This window comes from Eretmochelys imbricata, chromosome 2, assembly GCF_965152235.1.
Source record: "Eretmochelys imbricata isolate rEreImb1 chromosome 2, rEreImb1.hap1, whole genome shotgun sequence".
NCBI lineage: Eukaryota > Metazoa > Chordata > Testudines > Cheloniidae > Eretmochelys > Eretmochelys imbricata.
In genome coordinates, this window is record NC_135573.1 from 82,872,666 (window position 1) to 82,888,345 (window position 15,680).

Consider the following 15,680-nt stretch of genomic DNA (forward strand, 5'->3'; position numbering starts at 1 on the left):
TACTAGTTTGCTGTAGTATTTTTAAGTGGATTTTTTTACATTTAATTTTTTTATTTTCAAAACTCACTTGCTTTATTTTTAAGCTCTTAGAGATTTGTTTGATTCCATGGATAAAACGTCCTCCAGCATCCCACCCATCATTCTCCTGCAGTTTTTACACATGGCCTTCCCACAATTTGCAGAGAAAGGTGATCAAGGCCAATATCTCCAACAGGTAAAGACTTTCACTTAACTTCCGATATATTATACAGTGTCCAAGGAATACATTTCTGGAAAAGATGTATTTATCAAATAACTTATTCTGTCATAGAATACAGTTGCAAAACATTAACTCAACAGAAAATTACTACTTCTAGCTATTGAAGTCCAAATATTATTCTGTAGCCTTTTGTATTCCAAAAGCTAGAAGTTTTTTTGTAGGGTGTAGAGAAAAAGTTGCATGAAGAGTCAAACACCAGCTCAGCAAAATGAGTATTTTGGGGATGGCAATAAGTTCATAGTTAATGAATTGTCAGATTACAAATTTCATGTTATCAGGGGATTGATAGTAGTTTCATAAGAGTACATACCTAAAATCATAAATGCAAATTACTGGTATCTAGTCAAATTTCAATATTCTGTTTTTTCATAGGATGCCAATGAATGCTGGGTACAAATGATGAGGGTACTACAGCAAAAGCTGGAAGGGATAGAAGGTGATGCTCTTATGGAGGTAATAGACATCATCTTGTATTATTCTTTGATTCTGACTATAGATGAGGCTATAATACAGTATTCATGACTGATATTCTTATTGGGGGGTACATCAATAAATAGTTGAACAAATTTCATTAGGTTGGAGCACTACCAAGTTCTCCCTAGGTTATATTTATAGTCTAATAAATGAAATTGCCTCATGATGTTGAGAGCCAGTGCAAGGCCCTCCATGCCACTTAAATCACACATTGGGGTGCCTATGCTATGGAAGGAGTTTCCATGTTGGCCCTACATAAGCCAGTGTGGAAGACCACAAGATCCGTGCTTATGTGAGTCCAGTCACCCTAACATTCTATTAATTTTATATGATGTTGGCTGTTTCTGAAAAGCATTATCGTGCTTTGGGATTCAGAGAAGGATGTCAGCAGGAATGCTGCAGCAAACAGGATTAGCTTAGTCAATTCACCGAGAACTTTATTTCCTCCAGGGTAAGGGTGAAACTTCCCCCCAAGTGTAGCTTTAAAAAAAATACTTTGTGGAGTGTCTTGGTTTACAAAGATCAGTGATAAAACAGTTTTGTTTATAGTTTAAAAAGTATTATAGAGAACTCTACCTTTCAGTGAAAAATAAAGTGGTGCTGTTTTTAATAAAGACATTTGCTGTTTCTTGCCAGTATTATGGTCTAAAGAGACTGCTTTCACAGTAATTAAATGCTAATGTTGGTGTCTAGTCTAAATCTTTTTCACTCTGATAGGGAGACTAAGCAGATGAAATTTCAACATACCTAGTTTTCTTATGTAACCATAGGTATGTGTTCTTTTTGAATGAATAGGCATTCATGAACTATCTTTTAAAAGTACTTAATTGTTGTCTGCATGGAAGAGATGGTGTTTTTGTTTGCTACTTAAAATTATAATAAGAAAACCTGTTTTGCAGACTGACTCTGGAGCTTCAGCAGCAGCTTCTAAAAAGAAGAGTTTAGTTGATCAGTTCTTCAGCATTGAATTTGAAACAACGTATCCTAAGGATTTTAAGGTCTAAAGAGCAGTAGTGATTTGGTAACTCATAGTGGGGAGGGGATTTCACACATAAGGGATAACAAAAATGAAAAACTTAACCCAGAAGAGGCTACAGAGAGAAGATACTTGGGGAAAAGATACATCTGTATTGTAGAAGTACATAAAAGCACATCACAAAAATTAGAATAAGCAGTAATGGGAAAAATGGTACCTTTGGAAACTTTTTTAAAAACAAAACTTAAATATACAATGGTTCTTCTCTAGAAACTAATAGCATTTGAAATTCTTTGCCTCAGGAAATGCTGAAAGTCTACTTTTACATGGATACCAACGATATCGTAATACAAAAGGGACTAGATGGCCACGCATTTAATTGCTAATTTGAGGGTTGCTGATGTTCTTAGTCTACTCCACGTTTTGTACATTGCTATCCCTTTCCTGAGGAATTTCGTCAAATGCAATAAATATATAACAAATAAATCTCACACCATCAGGTGCCTAGGAAGTGGATTCATCATACGATTTTCAAAGAGTAGGGTTTTTTATAGAAAAATAATTTGTTTTGGGAGGTGGATCAAGATTGACATGCTCCATGGAAGTGGCATTTCAGGCATAGTGTACTATTCTTGATCACCTATCCATAATGAAATTGAGTGCATGCCATATTTGGGCCTGTGGAGTATTTTTTTTTTTTTTCTTTCCCCATGACATATGGGGAAGGACCTGAGGCAGTTTTTAATATTTTGCTTTTCTAAGATGTTGAGGGGGAAATATCTGTTAAGATCAGGGTAGTAATCTTATACAACTTTCTTGATGCAGAGTCAGGCATTAGATCTTTTTGGAGCAAGAGGGCCATGCTTTTCTGCTTTCATACCATGGACCTCATTTCAGTTTCTGAGCCCGTAAACTGTGGGTGGAGGAACAGAATGAGTATGGTAGGAGAATAGATACATAGGTCAGTGGCATGATGAAATGAGTCCACAGAAAGTTTGGGGTGTAGCTTGGAGAATGGGGAGAACGTAGTAATGGAAGGGTATGTGGAACAGAGATGAAGGTGTAGGAAAGGGAAAAATTAGCTGATAGGGAGACTAGGAGGTGCATGGTGAAAGGAATTGCAAATGAGGAAAGCCTGGACATAAGTGGTCCACTATCAACTAGGTCACCTGATAGGAAGAACAGTGAAAGGAGGGGATGGATAAAACTACAGAAGAGGAAGTGATGGGGAGACTAGTTATAGAATTAGGGAAGAAAGAAAGGCAGTTGAGATAGAAAGGGAGAAGGTATGGAAGGGGATGTATACCATCTTTAAGGATACGATTTAGTCACGGCAGTCACTGATTCAGTGACTTTACCAGATGTCCCTGACCTTCAGCTGTCAGCGGCTGAAGGCGGGACTGTGTGCCCCCTCTGAAGCTTCGGCTGGCGTTGCAGCCATGATTACTGCTCTTCTCCCTCCTCCCCCTCGGCCCCCCAAAATAATGGCTGGGGCCAGGGCCATGTGCCCCTCCTCGGGGCTGTGCCCAATGACTGCAGCCAAGGCCATGTGCCCCTGCTCTGCAGCCTCTGGGCCGGAACCATGGCTGTGCGCTCTCTACTTCCCACTCTCTCCCCTTCCCTCCCCCCCCACAAACTGTGTCTGGTGCTGAAGCCAAAGCTGTGCCCCCTCCCCACCCATGGCAGTGGGACTTGTTCTGTTATATCCCCTCTCTCCTCCAAATGGGGCTCCAGCCATCATTCCTTTTCCCTCCCTAGCCTTGCCCCCCAGTTATTTTTAGTAAAGTCACAGACTCCTGTGAACTTTTGTTTGTCTGCAACTTTTAGTAAAAATATCCATGATAAAATCTTAACCTTAACCATGATAAAATACCTATCAGTTTTCAAAGAGAAGGCTGTTCAGTGGTCTAAAGAAGTGGGGGGAGCCTGGGAGATAGCAGATGTAGAAAAACTTAGGGCAGTTGTCTCTACTCCGCTCAGCCACTGTTCGTGGAGTGTAATATTGAAGCTGATCCCAGGATTTGATACTGGCAAACTAAATAGAGCAGTAAAATGGCCTTTGCAAGGCTAAGTGTCAACAAAACGTGTATTGTGAGCTGTTGCTGTTTCCATGGACTAACACTCTAGCCATTAGACTGGTTAAAGCAGAGAAAAGTGGGTGGGGATTTATTTAACAGAAGGGCTTTTCATTGTTCCAAATCTTAGTAGTTTCTTTCTGATATTAAAACCACATTTATGTAAAAATTAAGCCTTTCAAAGGGATGAATAAAAATGCTGCCTAATCAGGAGTTTCAGATTGTATTAACTGATTTAGTATTCCATTGATCCTACTCGTGTAAATAGAGCAATAGTTCAGCTCTTAGGGTGTGATGGTTTTCCTTAATTGCATGAAGCATGAAATGTACAGAAGCAGAAGAGGAGGAAGTAACTAAAGGAAAAGAGAATCAGCTTCAACTTAGCTGCTTTATTAATCAAGAAGTCAAATATCTTTTTACAGGACTTAAATTGGTGAGTAGTATTAAATGTCTTGTTTGATTTACATTCTAAATTACCTATATCAGTGCCCTTGGCTATCAGACAATATTTGACAGCAAGCTTCACTTCCCAACTGTAAAACGTAGCTGACCTTTTTGAGTAGAATATGGCAAGAGGAAAAGGGGGGATGAATTGCATATTAACCAAAAAAACTGGAGCACTAGCTGGAACCTGACATAGTGCAGCCAGAGATTGATTTCTAATTCCAGCTCTCTTCAGGTAAATCTGTTGATCATGCTTAGGGCTCTGTGTCTGTCACAGAGGTCATGGAAGTCACGGATTCTGCGACCTCCATGACTTCTGAAGTGACTACTTTGGCTGACCCCAGGGCTGCCCCTGGGGCCAGTTACTCAGGCGGCCCTGGAGGCAGCAACACCGGCCACTGCTGGAGTGACTCTGCAGCTAGCAGCTAGGGTGGCCCCAGGGTCAGCCGCACCGGTGTTGCTCTGGTGGCCCTGGGCAGCTGGCCCTGGGGGCTGCCTGAGCAGCAGCCAAGACGGCTGGTTCAGTGGCCAGGGCAGCCGCTGGCCCCCAGAGGGTTCTCCGTGCCCCCTGTCGGCAATCCTAGTGGCAGCAGGCCCCCTGGGGCTTTCCCCCTCCCCCCAGCTGCAACCTGAGCGGTAGCGGGCCCCCTGGGGTTTCCGCGCCACCCCCAACCAGCAAAGACAGGAGCAGCAGCAGCGGGCGGCCTGGGGTCCCCCCACCCCGGATACAATCAGGGGTATTTATGGTATAAGTCATGGAGAGGTCACTGGCCGTGATTTTTTGTTTCTTGTCCGGGACCTGTCCATGACTTTTACTAAAAATACCCATGATTAAATTGTAGCCTTAATCATGCTGAATTGTGCTCCCAAACTATCATAGGGTTTAGATAAATATTCTCCTTTGAACTGAGACAAAAAAACAAATGACTTAAACGCTTGGAGCATGTCTTTCCAGGAATAAGGCCAAGTACTTTGTACAATTGAGAGAAACATGTAGGTAGCACCATTCGTAATTGCGGATATGTTTATCAAGTCGGCCACTGTTGAATTTGCCACCACCTACAGAAAGATGCTGGTTTGGCTGTTGGTGAAAGAGCTGTCATACCAAGCAGGAGCAGAAGCATACTGACGGGCAGAGCAAGCAGAATGCCAAATCTGAGAACTCTTTCTACACAGATGGTGTAGGGGAATGCTAAGCTGAGAAACCTAGAAGGAAGGGAGAGGAAGGAGTATCTGTTAACTCTCCCTGCTTCCTCAGCAGCCAAACTATTAGATTTTTTCTTCCACTTCACTCATCCAGTGGCAACTGCTAGAACGGTTAGTGTACTGTCAGCAATAAATTCTGAGGCAAACAAATTTACAGCAGCATAAAGTAGAGGAACATTTAAAAGTGAGTTATTAAACTCCTGCAAAAATTGCGGGGCTTTCCTGTGAATTTGAGCCTAACATGCGATGATATTTGCATGGCCTAGATTACCACTAGGTGTAGTATTTGTATAAAATAATAGTACTTTAAGAGTTGTTTACATTTGATAAATTATTTCCACAAGAGTTCACTGTTGTTTGTGAGAGAAATAGTGTATATGGGGTAAGAAACCTTAGATAAATTTTTAAAAAATTACATGGGTTTCATCTAAATAGAAGTAGAGTAAGTAAATTTCTCCAACTAGAAAAATCAAAGGTAAGGCTGAGAATCTTCTCTTTTTGGGACAAGCCACCTGAGGGAAGACTGACCTTCCAGAATTCCCCAAACTTGTAAACTTGGGGAGAGAAATTCATGACATCAACAACCAGGCCAGTCTAGCCTTTTACTAGTCTTAAGGAGGTCCATGAGCAAGAAATGCTGTGCTAGCAGAACATCGCTGTCTGGCTTCTGAACTGCAATTCCGGCTCCTGCTCTGAGAGCCAGAAGACTGAACTGAAGAATTTGCAAAAAAACCCATTACCTTAAGTGTCATATTTTTCTTTTTTGTTTTGTTTTTATTGTCTGGAGACATCCCAGTCTATTTTAGCCTTTTTGTTTTTAGGGTGTGTGCAGTGTGCATGCGTAAAGTCCACAAGAGGAAGGCACCAGAAGGAGCTCTAAATACTTGCAAATAAAACTGTTCACTAAAGTGTGTTTAAAAATCCTGAAAGGCTTGAAATTTCCATCTGTAATTTCTGGTAAATAAGAGTGGTGAAACTTATGATTATAATACACGTTAACAGACTCCTTTGATGATAACTGTGATGGGGGTGGCGGAAAGAAAAGTAGCTGCTACAAAGAACTGAATTCTAAGAAGGTAGATTTATAATTAGCTCTGAGGTTGTGCTCTAGACATTAGATGGTTTTGGTTTCAGTATTAATCAGCTCCAAGTTATAAATCTAATTGACTTTGGTTACAAATCCCAACTAATCAATTTTACCAAACAACCAGCAATCTCCTTAGAATCCTCTGTAAAATGTGTAAGTATTGACTGGTTTTTTGATATTTGATTATTTAACTACATGATTTTAACCCCAGTCCAATATTGAGACTAATGTATTGATTTAATAGTTAATATTGCTTTATTCTGTAGTTTACTATTAGTAATAGCTTAGCTTTGGTGATATATTTTCTTGATCTTATTTTTAAGTGTTTGTTAAACTTCTATACAAAGATATACTTAATCACATTTTTTTTAATAATCATGGTTCCTAAACCTTTAAGAACCTAGATGGATACCAGGTGGTTAATCTGAATGTTTTATCAGCTCCCCCTAATTAGTCTTTGGTTTTCATGTTACTTGGTTTTGTTTGGATTTTACATTTATGTTTTCTACCAATGTGTTTCTAAATAATTCAAACAGTGTTCTAAGATAAGTCTGTTACTCAGTTCAGGGTTATACTCTTTTGTTAATTACACTGATATAATAGTAATACTGTAAATATTTTAATTGCTTATATCTAAAATCTCTCACTGCACAACTAGTTCATAGCATGTAATTTTCTAATGGGGAAAAAAGCTTGATGATAGGAGATAATTGTATGGTATCTTTAAGTTAAGCATCACAAATGTTTATGGCACTGAAGAAAAACATGGTCCTTGTGCAGAGCGTTCTCATATTCTGAGCTCTTCTAAAATATCAAGCTGTAGCAACCAGGTAGAAGAGTACGCTTGGTGGAATAAGGACTGGGGTTAAGATTGTATATGTTCCATACAACTGCTTTGGTTTTTATGTTGTATAGGTGTGCATTATTAGTTCAGTGCTAATATTATCACTAATTTCTTTCACAGCGTCTTCAAGAGGAAATCACAAAACTTTCTCCAACATTGCAAAGAAATGCTCTGTACATCAAATCTGTGAGTAGTAATCAGTCATCACTATTCTTGTAATCTTATTAACTTCATCATGTTGACAAGAATTTTTTGGCTCAAAATACTAAGTTGCTGTTGGAAAAGAATGTGGTGAACCTTTGCAGATTTCCAGAACCAAGAAGTGTAAAAATCTGAGCAATTTATTACTTTATTTAATCCAGAGGCTCCAATCAAGATGTAGCACTTTTGTGCTAGGTGTTGCACAAAGACATAGGAAGACCCAAGTCCCTCCAAGAAGAGCCTACAATCTAAGACAAAAATGCTAAATGTCTAAATTCTCTGTGAAAATCTGAAGTATAATGGATCCCTCTAAATATTTTCTTATTTAGTCCAAGATTAGTCGTTTGCCTGCCTACCTGACTATTCAGATGGTTCGATTTTTTTACAAAGAGAAGGAATCAGTGAATGCCAAAGTTCTTAAGGTCAGTAGCAATCTTCATCAACATTATATTGAAGTTTAGAGTTTTTATACACTTGGAGATCAGAATTTTATTCTAGTTCATTAACACTTACAGATACTATTCGGTTGAAGTGTGTTTGCTCTCAAATTACTCCTTATATAGACAGAACATAATTCCAAAAGCATACAGTATTTTTGAATAAAGAAATATATTGAAACTGTCAGAGAAACTACATTGTCAAATTAAATGTTGTTTTTTCTGCATGGGACTGAAGTTAAATTGCCCTGATGCTATTAAGCATTTTTTACCCTGTCTTTCGCCATTAGTTCAAAGGAGGATGTCACATTTGCCACTTTGTGACTATCCTGTCTGGGGTGAGGGCTCTTGCTTTCAGCTTACTCCCCTATCAATACTCTGAGGGGAGAACTTCCAAACTTAGTGGGCCTCTTATCTTTGACTGACTGCTTCATTTGTAGTGTTCAGGCAGCAGGGATGCTTAGATTACTTCCTGACTGTCAGACAGGGAAAAACCTGCCTCTCCACCTGCTTTTAGGAAAAGGAATGAAAAAGAAAGTAGAAAATATATAAAATAAAGGCTTGTGTGGCCCATTGTGATATGACTGGGTCTCCAAGAAAATGTGTGCACATAGAATGGAAGAAGGATGTGTGTGAAATTAGAGCAGGAGGGCAGAGGCAGCTTTAGGTATAAGAACCCTGTTGGGGCTTTACTTATTTGGAGGGACCTATAATCCTCTACTGCTTTGACAAGTCCTAAGCCAGCCCTTTCCTGAAACCCGCTGAAAAGCAGCACAAGAAAAAAGTCTCGCTTCCTTCTATCATGAAGTAAAGGCTGGTTTTGTGAGAGGTGGGAAAAGATCTGAATGCTTGCATGTAACAGATCCTATATTTAGTACTCTGTTTTGGATAGTGAGACAATTTAGGGGTGAGTAGAGAGATTGCTGCAATGAGGGAAGATGTGAAGGTGTGCATAGCTATAGAGCACAGACGTGCCAATTTATATGTAGGTTGTTAGTGAGGTGTATACATGGATCTTTTTGTTTGCACAGCATATATGTAGCTAGGCTGTAGGTGTGTTTACTTGTGGTGGTTATGCATGTTTTTGTCCTCTAGCTATGCCACTACAAAATTGCACAGTAGTGATGAATGCTGCTGCATTGTGCCACTTTTGAATACACAGTTAAACAGCAGAAATTTTATAGTGGGCATAAGTCAGTTAGATGTCAATTAGAAAAATTTAACACACACAGATTTACAAAATAATTCACCCAAGAATTCAGGACAAGTTCTATGCCTAGTTTTAAGTTTCTATCATTTTTTTAGTTTAGACTGCAAGTACACATTTTTATGCTCAGCAACTGAAAAATAGCCATGCATGTGGTGTCTAATACAATTAGATGCCATTAGTGACTATGCAACTGAAAACATAGTAGAAATAATGTAGTTAGCATGCGAAAAGCCAGTTCTTAACTCCTCATAACTTTAATTTTACTTGCCTGTATTTAAAACCAACAAAGTGACAATTTCTGATAAACATAGTCACATGCAGTGTTTAATTCAGAAATTCAGCTGTTTGCACAAATATCTGTCTCCCTTCTGGAAGGTTCGTGTGGGAGATTCAGCATTTGCCAAATTAAAATAATGAAAATAAAAACATGGATATGAGACACAGAATGGAAAGTTTCAGTCCCAAAGGAAAGCTAAGATTTAGTGAAAATGGAATTATGATAGAAACTGAGTTTCAAACATGACAGCACTGAGAATGGCAGGGGCCAATCATGTGGTAGTGGATGGAGTAAGAGGCCCTTTTCTGCCTGGATTGGCTCTTCAATGCCTCGTGTCCCTGTCAGCAAATCAGATGCCTGGAACAGGTTTCCAGGAATACTAAGTGAAAGCTCTCCCTTTTGTGGAGCAGGCCCATTAGCTGACTGGCATCATGCAGCTCAGGGAGCATGGCCTGTTCTTTCAGCCGTGCAGCTGAATAGAGGTTGAAGAGTATATTTTTCATACTCTTCACACTCAAAAATGGATTGATCTTGGCAGAGAAATATCTATTCCTCCAAAGGTGAAATGACACAAGAACTAGGGGTCACCAAATGAAATTAATAGGCAGCAGGTTTAAAGCAAACAAAAGCAAGTATTTTTTCACACATCAGACAGTCAGCTTCTGGAACTCCTTGGCCTTCACAACATCTTCTGTCAAGACTATAACAGGTTTCAAAAAAGAACTAGATAAATTCATGGAGGATAGGTCCATCAATAGCTATTAGCCAGGATGGGCAGGGATGGTGTCCCTAGCCTCTGTTCGCTGGGAATGGGCGGCAGGGGTGGATCACTTGATTGCCTGTTCTGTTCATTCCCTCTGGGAAATCTTGGCATTGGCCACTGTCAGAAAACAGGACACTGGAGTAGATGGACCTTTGGTCTGACCTAGTATGGCCGTTCTTATGACAGCAAGTAGTACTGTAAAAGAGTAAAATAAAGAACTGTGCTAGGTATGAACACTTTGAGAAAGCATTCATTAATTGTATTTAAAACTAAATTATAAATTAGTATCAGTAAGTGATTAGGCAATCTAAACTGTAGGCTCAGATACAAATAACTGAATCCCACTGAGATGTCCGTTATTCAGTGTGTCTATAGAGAAAGGACTGTTAACATGTAAATGTTTGTATTAACTGTTTTTAGCTTGTTGCAGCTTACACTGCATTGGCCTGTTACAGAAACACACATCAATGCTACCCCATATGTAGACATACACAAATATTTGTAGTCAGTTTTTCAGCAGAGAGCTAATCGGACAGTTGTGTGCATTTCTATAACATCTATTATGTGGACATCTTAAATTATTTTATACTTTTTGAATAAATCAAGAAAAGGCTGTGTCAAAAATATGGCTAAGTGCATTTAAATGATCAGAGGGGATTGGCTTTCTATGAAAAAACACTTCTTTAATACGGAGTTCTAAATTGAGCTAATAGCCTGACTCTCTTTGTAACTTGTTCCTAGGATGTCAAATTTCCTCTTATGTTGGATGTGTACGAGTTATGTACATCAGAACTTCAAGAAAAGATGGTTTCATTTCGGTCAAAATTCAAGGATCTAGAAGACAAAAAAATAAATCAGCAGCCAAAGAATGTAGGTTACATGAATATTTTTTAGCCATTTTGATTTATGTAGTATCCTGAATTAATGTTTTGGTTTCATATAATCAACGAAAGTGGGACAGCATGTCTTAAAACTAATATCTAATCAAAACTAATAATAAAATAGTATCAAGTGGTAATTTACAAACCTGCATGCTGACATAATGGGCCATAGTTTGAATTTTTTTCATGACTTAAAAAAAAAGAATTCTTGGATTTGATAGGTTAATTCCACAAACTGTTCACGGAAAAGTCTCCATCTTAGCTTCTACGCACAATTGTAATTGGTAAGATGAATAGTAGACGCTTTAGGTTTACTGAATAAAAAGTGATTTTTTCAATTTCATAAATTGATATATTCAAGCAATTTAAACTGCAGTTTTGAGGGCTGTGAAAGCTGCTTATTATGTAAGAGAATGTTGACCTGGTTATACCAATGTGCTTTAATGTCATTCATACCAACTTTAACTTAGAAGGACTTGCACATAAACAAGGCTGTGCCCAGGAATAGTGATCAGATTACAGAACTTCAGCTTTGTTTCAAGAGCTTGGAGTAAATGTGTTTCAAAACTCAAAATTGGAATATTCAACAGTATTTGGAAAAAAAAAAAATACATGCCTAATCTGATTAAAAAATTCAACTCACACAACGTAAAAGTTTCATCCAAGGATAGGCCAGAAAAACAATTCCCTTAAATATTACACATTTTTCTCATTGCCTATTGAAAAACTGAGCAAAATGTCTCCCATACATACATGTACAATATTGTCTAAGTGTAGCAAAGCTGTCAGCATAGTTGTTTGAATGGAAAAAAGTGCTGATGCTAGCTCTTACATGGGAGCAACTTGTTTGTGGCAATTCCCTGAAAAATCAACTTCTAAGAATTGTCAGTTAAATCACTCTTACCAGACAAATATGTTATTTATGCTTTAATTTCAGTAGACGGACTGTTCCAAAAATATGATGCAGTTGATCTTTTTTTGGCGGATGGAGACCATTCATATAGAACAAAGTACTTTTTGCTATGCACAAGTACTTTCTATGAATATGTAAATGGTGACATGCCCAAATACTGCTGCTTACTGGCAGATCATTTAAATCTCAATAGAATGAAGCTGCTCTCTCAGCTCTATATCCTAAAGGGGTGCCAAGTGGCTGTGATTGGTATTGAATTGAAGAGCGGAAGTAGATGTGGTCTTATTGGCTCAATAGTATGTTTTTAAAACTGCTAGTTATTTATTTATGTGCTTTGATTTTGTTACAGCACAGGATATTTCTATAAGCAATTTTGTTGTATCCTGTATGGTACACTGCTTTAGGTTCTTCTTTAAAAAAGATGTTAAGTTGTACATTAAGCTATACCATTGTATAGCTGTTGCTAAAGCTGGACTGTTCATATCCCATGCCCCATCAGCTTTCATTTCAGTCTTTGGAGGAGGAGGATTTTTTTCCCTTTTAGATGGGGGAGAAGAGGGGTTTATTGTGAACAGAACTGATTTGCATTTAGTTTGCCTCCCATCTTTTTATTTTCCTTTCTAGCCTCTCCCCTACTTTCAGAGTGACCCTAGCAAGAGATGAAAACTTTCTATTGCAGAATCTTGTTGGCACTCCAGTCCATTTTCACATTTTCTGCTGCTTATATTGTCCCTGTTGTGATTTTTGGGTGCCCACCTCGAGATCTTACTGGTGTCATTTTCAGAATGTGGGTGTTAAGCATATTTTGGAAATCAGGTTCTGTTAAGGTGTTTCATGTCAAGCAACCAAAAAAATCAAGGCAAACAATCTCTCTTGAAAGATGTAGGCCATACATTTTGATACAGTATAGTAAAGCATTTTAAAATTAATAATAAAAAAATTGTTTTCCAGTCTAGTAAAGGTGATGGTGCACAGAAAGAAGTTAAATATGAACCATTTTCCTTTCCTGATGGTAAGTGAATTTTGAGAGGTTTAATGTCACTTTAAAACTTGTATCCTAATTAAGCAAGGGTAAAATTATCTTGTTATGTGTGGGAAAATCTCTCCATCAGATAACTTTATTTTTCATGACTTTAAAAATGAATTATCAGAAACCCTGGTGCAGTGTAATGGAATGCAGATATTAATGGCAAGTCAAGGCATGTTTGCTATCTATTTAAGACACTTCATCACAGGAGCCCTATATTCATTCACAGTGTAGACCAGGGCTAAGTTACCATGTGAAAAGAGAATTGTTTCCAAAACTAATGTTGGCAGGTAAAATGAGATCTGCTTTTAAGTTCAGCATGCTCTCAAAGGTAGCTCACTGGACTCAGCAGGATTTCTTCTATCCTAATTCAGATTACAAAATCATTTCCCCTTTTCTAAAAAAAATAACCCTAGTAAATAGTTGACTTAAGTGATGCATTTAGTGTGGTGATAAATTACTACATGTGAATGGTAGTGATGTCATTGGGGTTCCTTTCAAGTTGAACAGCATGAATGATGTCAGTTATTAAATCTGCAAAAACAGCTGTTCTTTATTTACCTGAAATGTTCTATTTCACATTGACTGTAGAACCATTCTGTAACCTGCAGTAGAGAGCTGTACTTTACTCTGCATTTGGGTTTTGATACATTTGACAACCAATGTCAGGCCAGTACAATCTAACTCTTGGTACAAGGAAAAAGCTGTCCTGGGTTGCATAAAACAGTTCTATTTAAATGGAAAAATGTATTATCTGCAGTAAGTAAGGTTAAATTTTTTTAGTAAAAGTCAGGGACAGGTGGAAGGCAATAAACAAAAATTCACAGAAGCCCGCAACCTGTCCCTGAGTGCTGGCAGGGGCTTGCAGCTGGTCCGCCAGCCCTGCCCCAGAAGTCACAAAGGTCCTGGAAAGTCACAGAATCCATGAACTCTGTGACATTTGTATCCTTAGCCGTAAACATTGCAGTCTAAAGGTGATTCTAGCAAGGCAAGCTTAAACTGCGTGGAGATTGATGTTACTCATTGGACTCTGTGTAATCAGTATGGTGCAATTTTTTTTCCAGATATTGGCTCCAATAACTGTGGTTTTTACGACCTACAGGCAGTGCTAACACATCAGGGAAGATCTAGTTCCTCTGGTCATTATGTATCTTGGGTAAAAAGGAAACAAGGTAATATCCTTTTCAGTGCTATTAACTAACTGTACAAGTTAACCAGTGCAGTTAAGTTTTTCATTTAAACAAAGTGTTGTCAATACTGAGGTCCTGTTTAAACTTTCCTCCTAAAGGATACTAGACATAATTCTTATATTTACATGTTTAATTTGTCTTTGTTTTTTGTAGATGAATGGATTAAGTTTGATGATGACAAAGTCAGCATTGTTACACCTGAAGATATTTTGAGGTTATCTGGGGGTGGAGACTGGCATATAGCTTATGTTCTACTTTATGGACCTCGCAGAGTTGAAGTAGTTGAAGATGAAGCTGAACACTAGTCTACAGTGTTAGTGGTTCCTGCCTAGGTGTGAAATAAATGTTGATCACTCATCATTTCTTTATCCTGGGAGCTTTAGCATTGGAGACAATTTGTTCAAGCCCTTTCTCCTCACATGAAGTGGGAAATTAATCTATTTGAAACTGATCTATGTACCAAACACTTACAAAAAATCATTGCTGGACTGTACTGCTGCTCACTCAGTGGTAGTAGGACACTTAACTAGCTTTTACCTAAGGATAATTTTTTTTAATTAACTAAACTGAGCCTCCCTCTTTCTCCTCTAACTTCAACCAAATATTTATTACACACCTATTCTTACATCATTTGTTACTCTTGCATGGTTTATACCACTTGTTCAATAGCTGTCCATCCTTTGCCTTGTCTGACAATTTTGCCAGGAACATGGAAGGGAAATTGTTGTCTCCTTGTGTAACTCAGTGCTGCTGCCCATAACCCACAGAAACATGGCTACAATCAAGTATTTGTCCAGCCTGACGTGCTGACTCAGTATGTTCTGTTGCTGGCATTTCATGTCTTTAAAATAAATGGTGATCAACAACAACGATCCTGTTTAAAATTCTTTCTTTATCTTGAAATGTGACATGCCATCTGTGCTTAGAGCAGGCACTTATGCTGCCTCTTAAACCAGAACTAAACTACAAGTGACCACAGAATCATGTCACTGTCAGCTAGCAGTACTGTTAGCACATACAGGTAAATGCTATTGGTTCTTTAGGAGTTTAGTTTTTAAAAGCTAGATCTGTAACTGGTAGAGCAATATCCCAAAAGTAACCGTTGAGCTTAGTTACTTCATAGCATGCTCTATGAACTAGTGCCATGTCTCTTACCTTGTCCTATGGAAAAGTACTCCATGAGGAGCTCAGCAGGAAAGGTGGTTATACCTGAAGTGCTATCAAATGGAGAAAGTAAAACAGAAGTAACCCCTACTGAATGCTAAAACTAGAGAAATTTTAAGGTGGAAGTGAGCTTTTCAGGCAAGTTGCTGTCCCTTTAAAGCTGGTTAAATGGAGGAAGTATGTACCTTGCCTTGCTCTTGGAACAAGAGAGCCTTTGTGCCTGTATGGTGGTAGCACCATCTGTTAGCTATT

At 38.5% G+C, this 15,680-nt stretch overlaps 1 protein-coding gene across 1 annotated transcript in view; it reads left to right on the forward strand.

Annotated features, from left to right (window-relative positions):
- Positions 1-15,134, forward strand: part of USP14 (ubiquitin specific peptidase 14) — a 35,903-nt gene extending 20,769 nt beyond the window's left edge. Inside the window, exons 7-16 of the mRNA XM_077810388.1 lie at positions 84-214; positions 632-712; positions 1,633-1,712; positions 4,103-4,217; positions 7,486-7,551; positions 7,896-7,988; positions 10,995-11,123; positions 12,999-13,059; positions 14,139-14,246; positions 14,418-15,134. Coding sequence (XP_077666514.1) covers positions 84-214; positions 632-712; positions 1,633-1,712; positions 4,103-4,217; positions 7,486-7,551; positions 7,896-7,988; positions 10,995-11,123; positions 12,999-13,059; positions 14,139-14,246; positions 14,418-14,569 — 1,016 coding nt within the window. The 3' untranslated portion in view covers positions 14,570-15,134. The remainder of the gene's footprint in view (positions 1-83; positions 215-631; positions 713-1,632; positions 1,713-4,102; positions 4,218-7,485; positions 7,552-7,895; positions 7,989-10,994; positions 11,124-12,998; positions 13,060-14,138; positions 14,247-14,417) is intronic.
- The last annotated feature ends 546 nt before the right edge of the window (positions 15,135-15,680 follow it).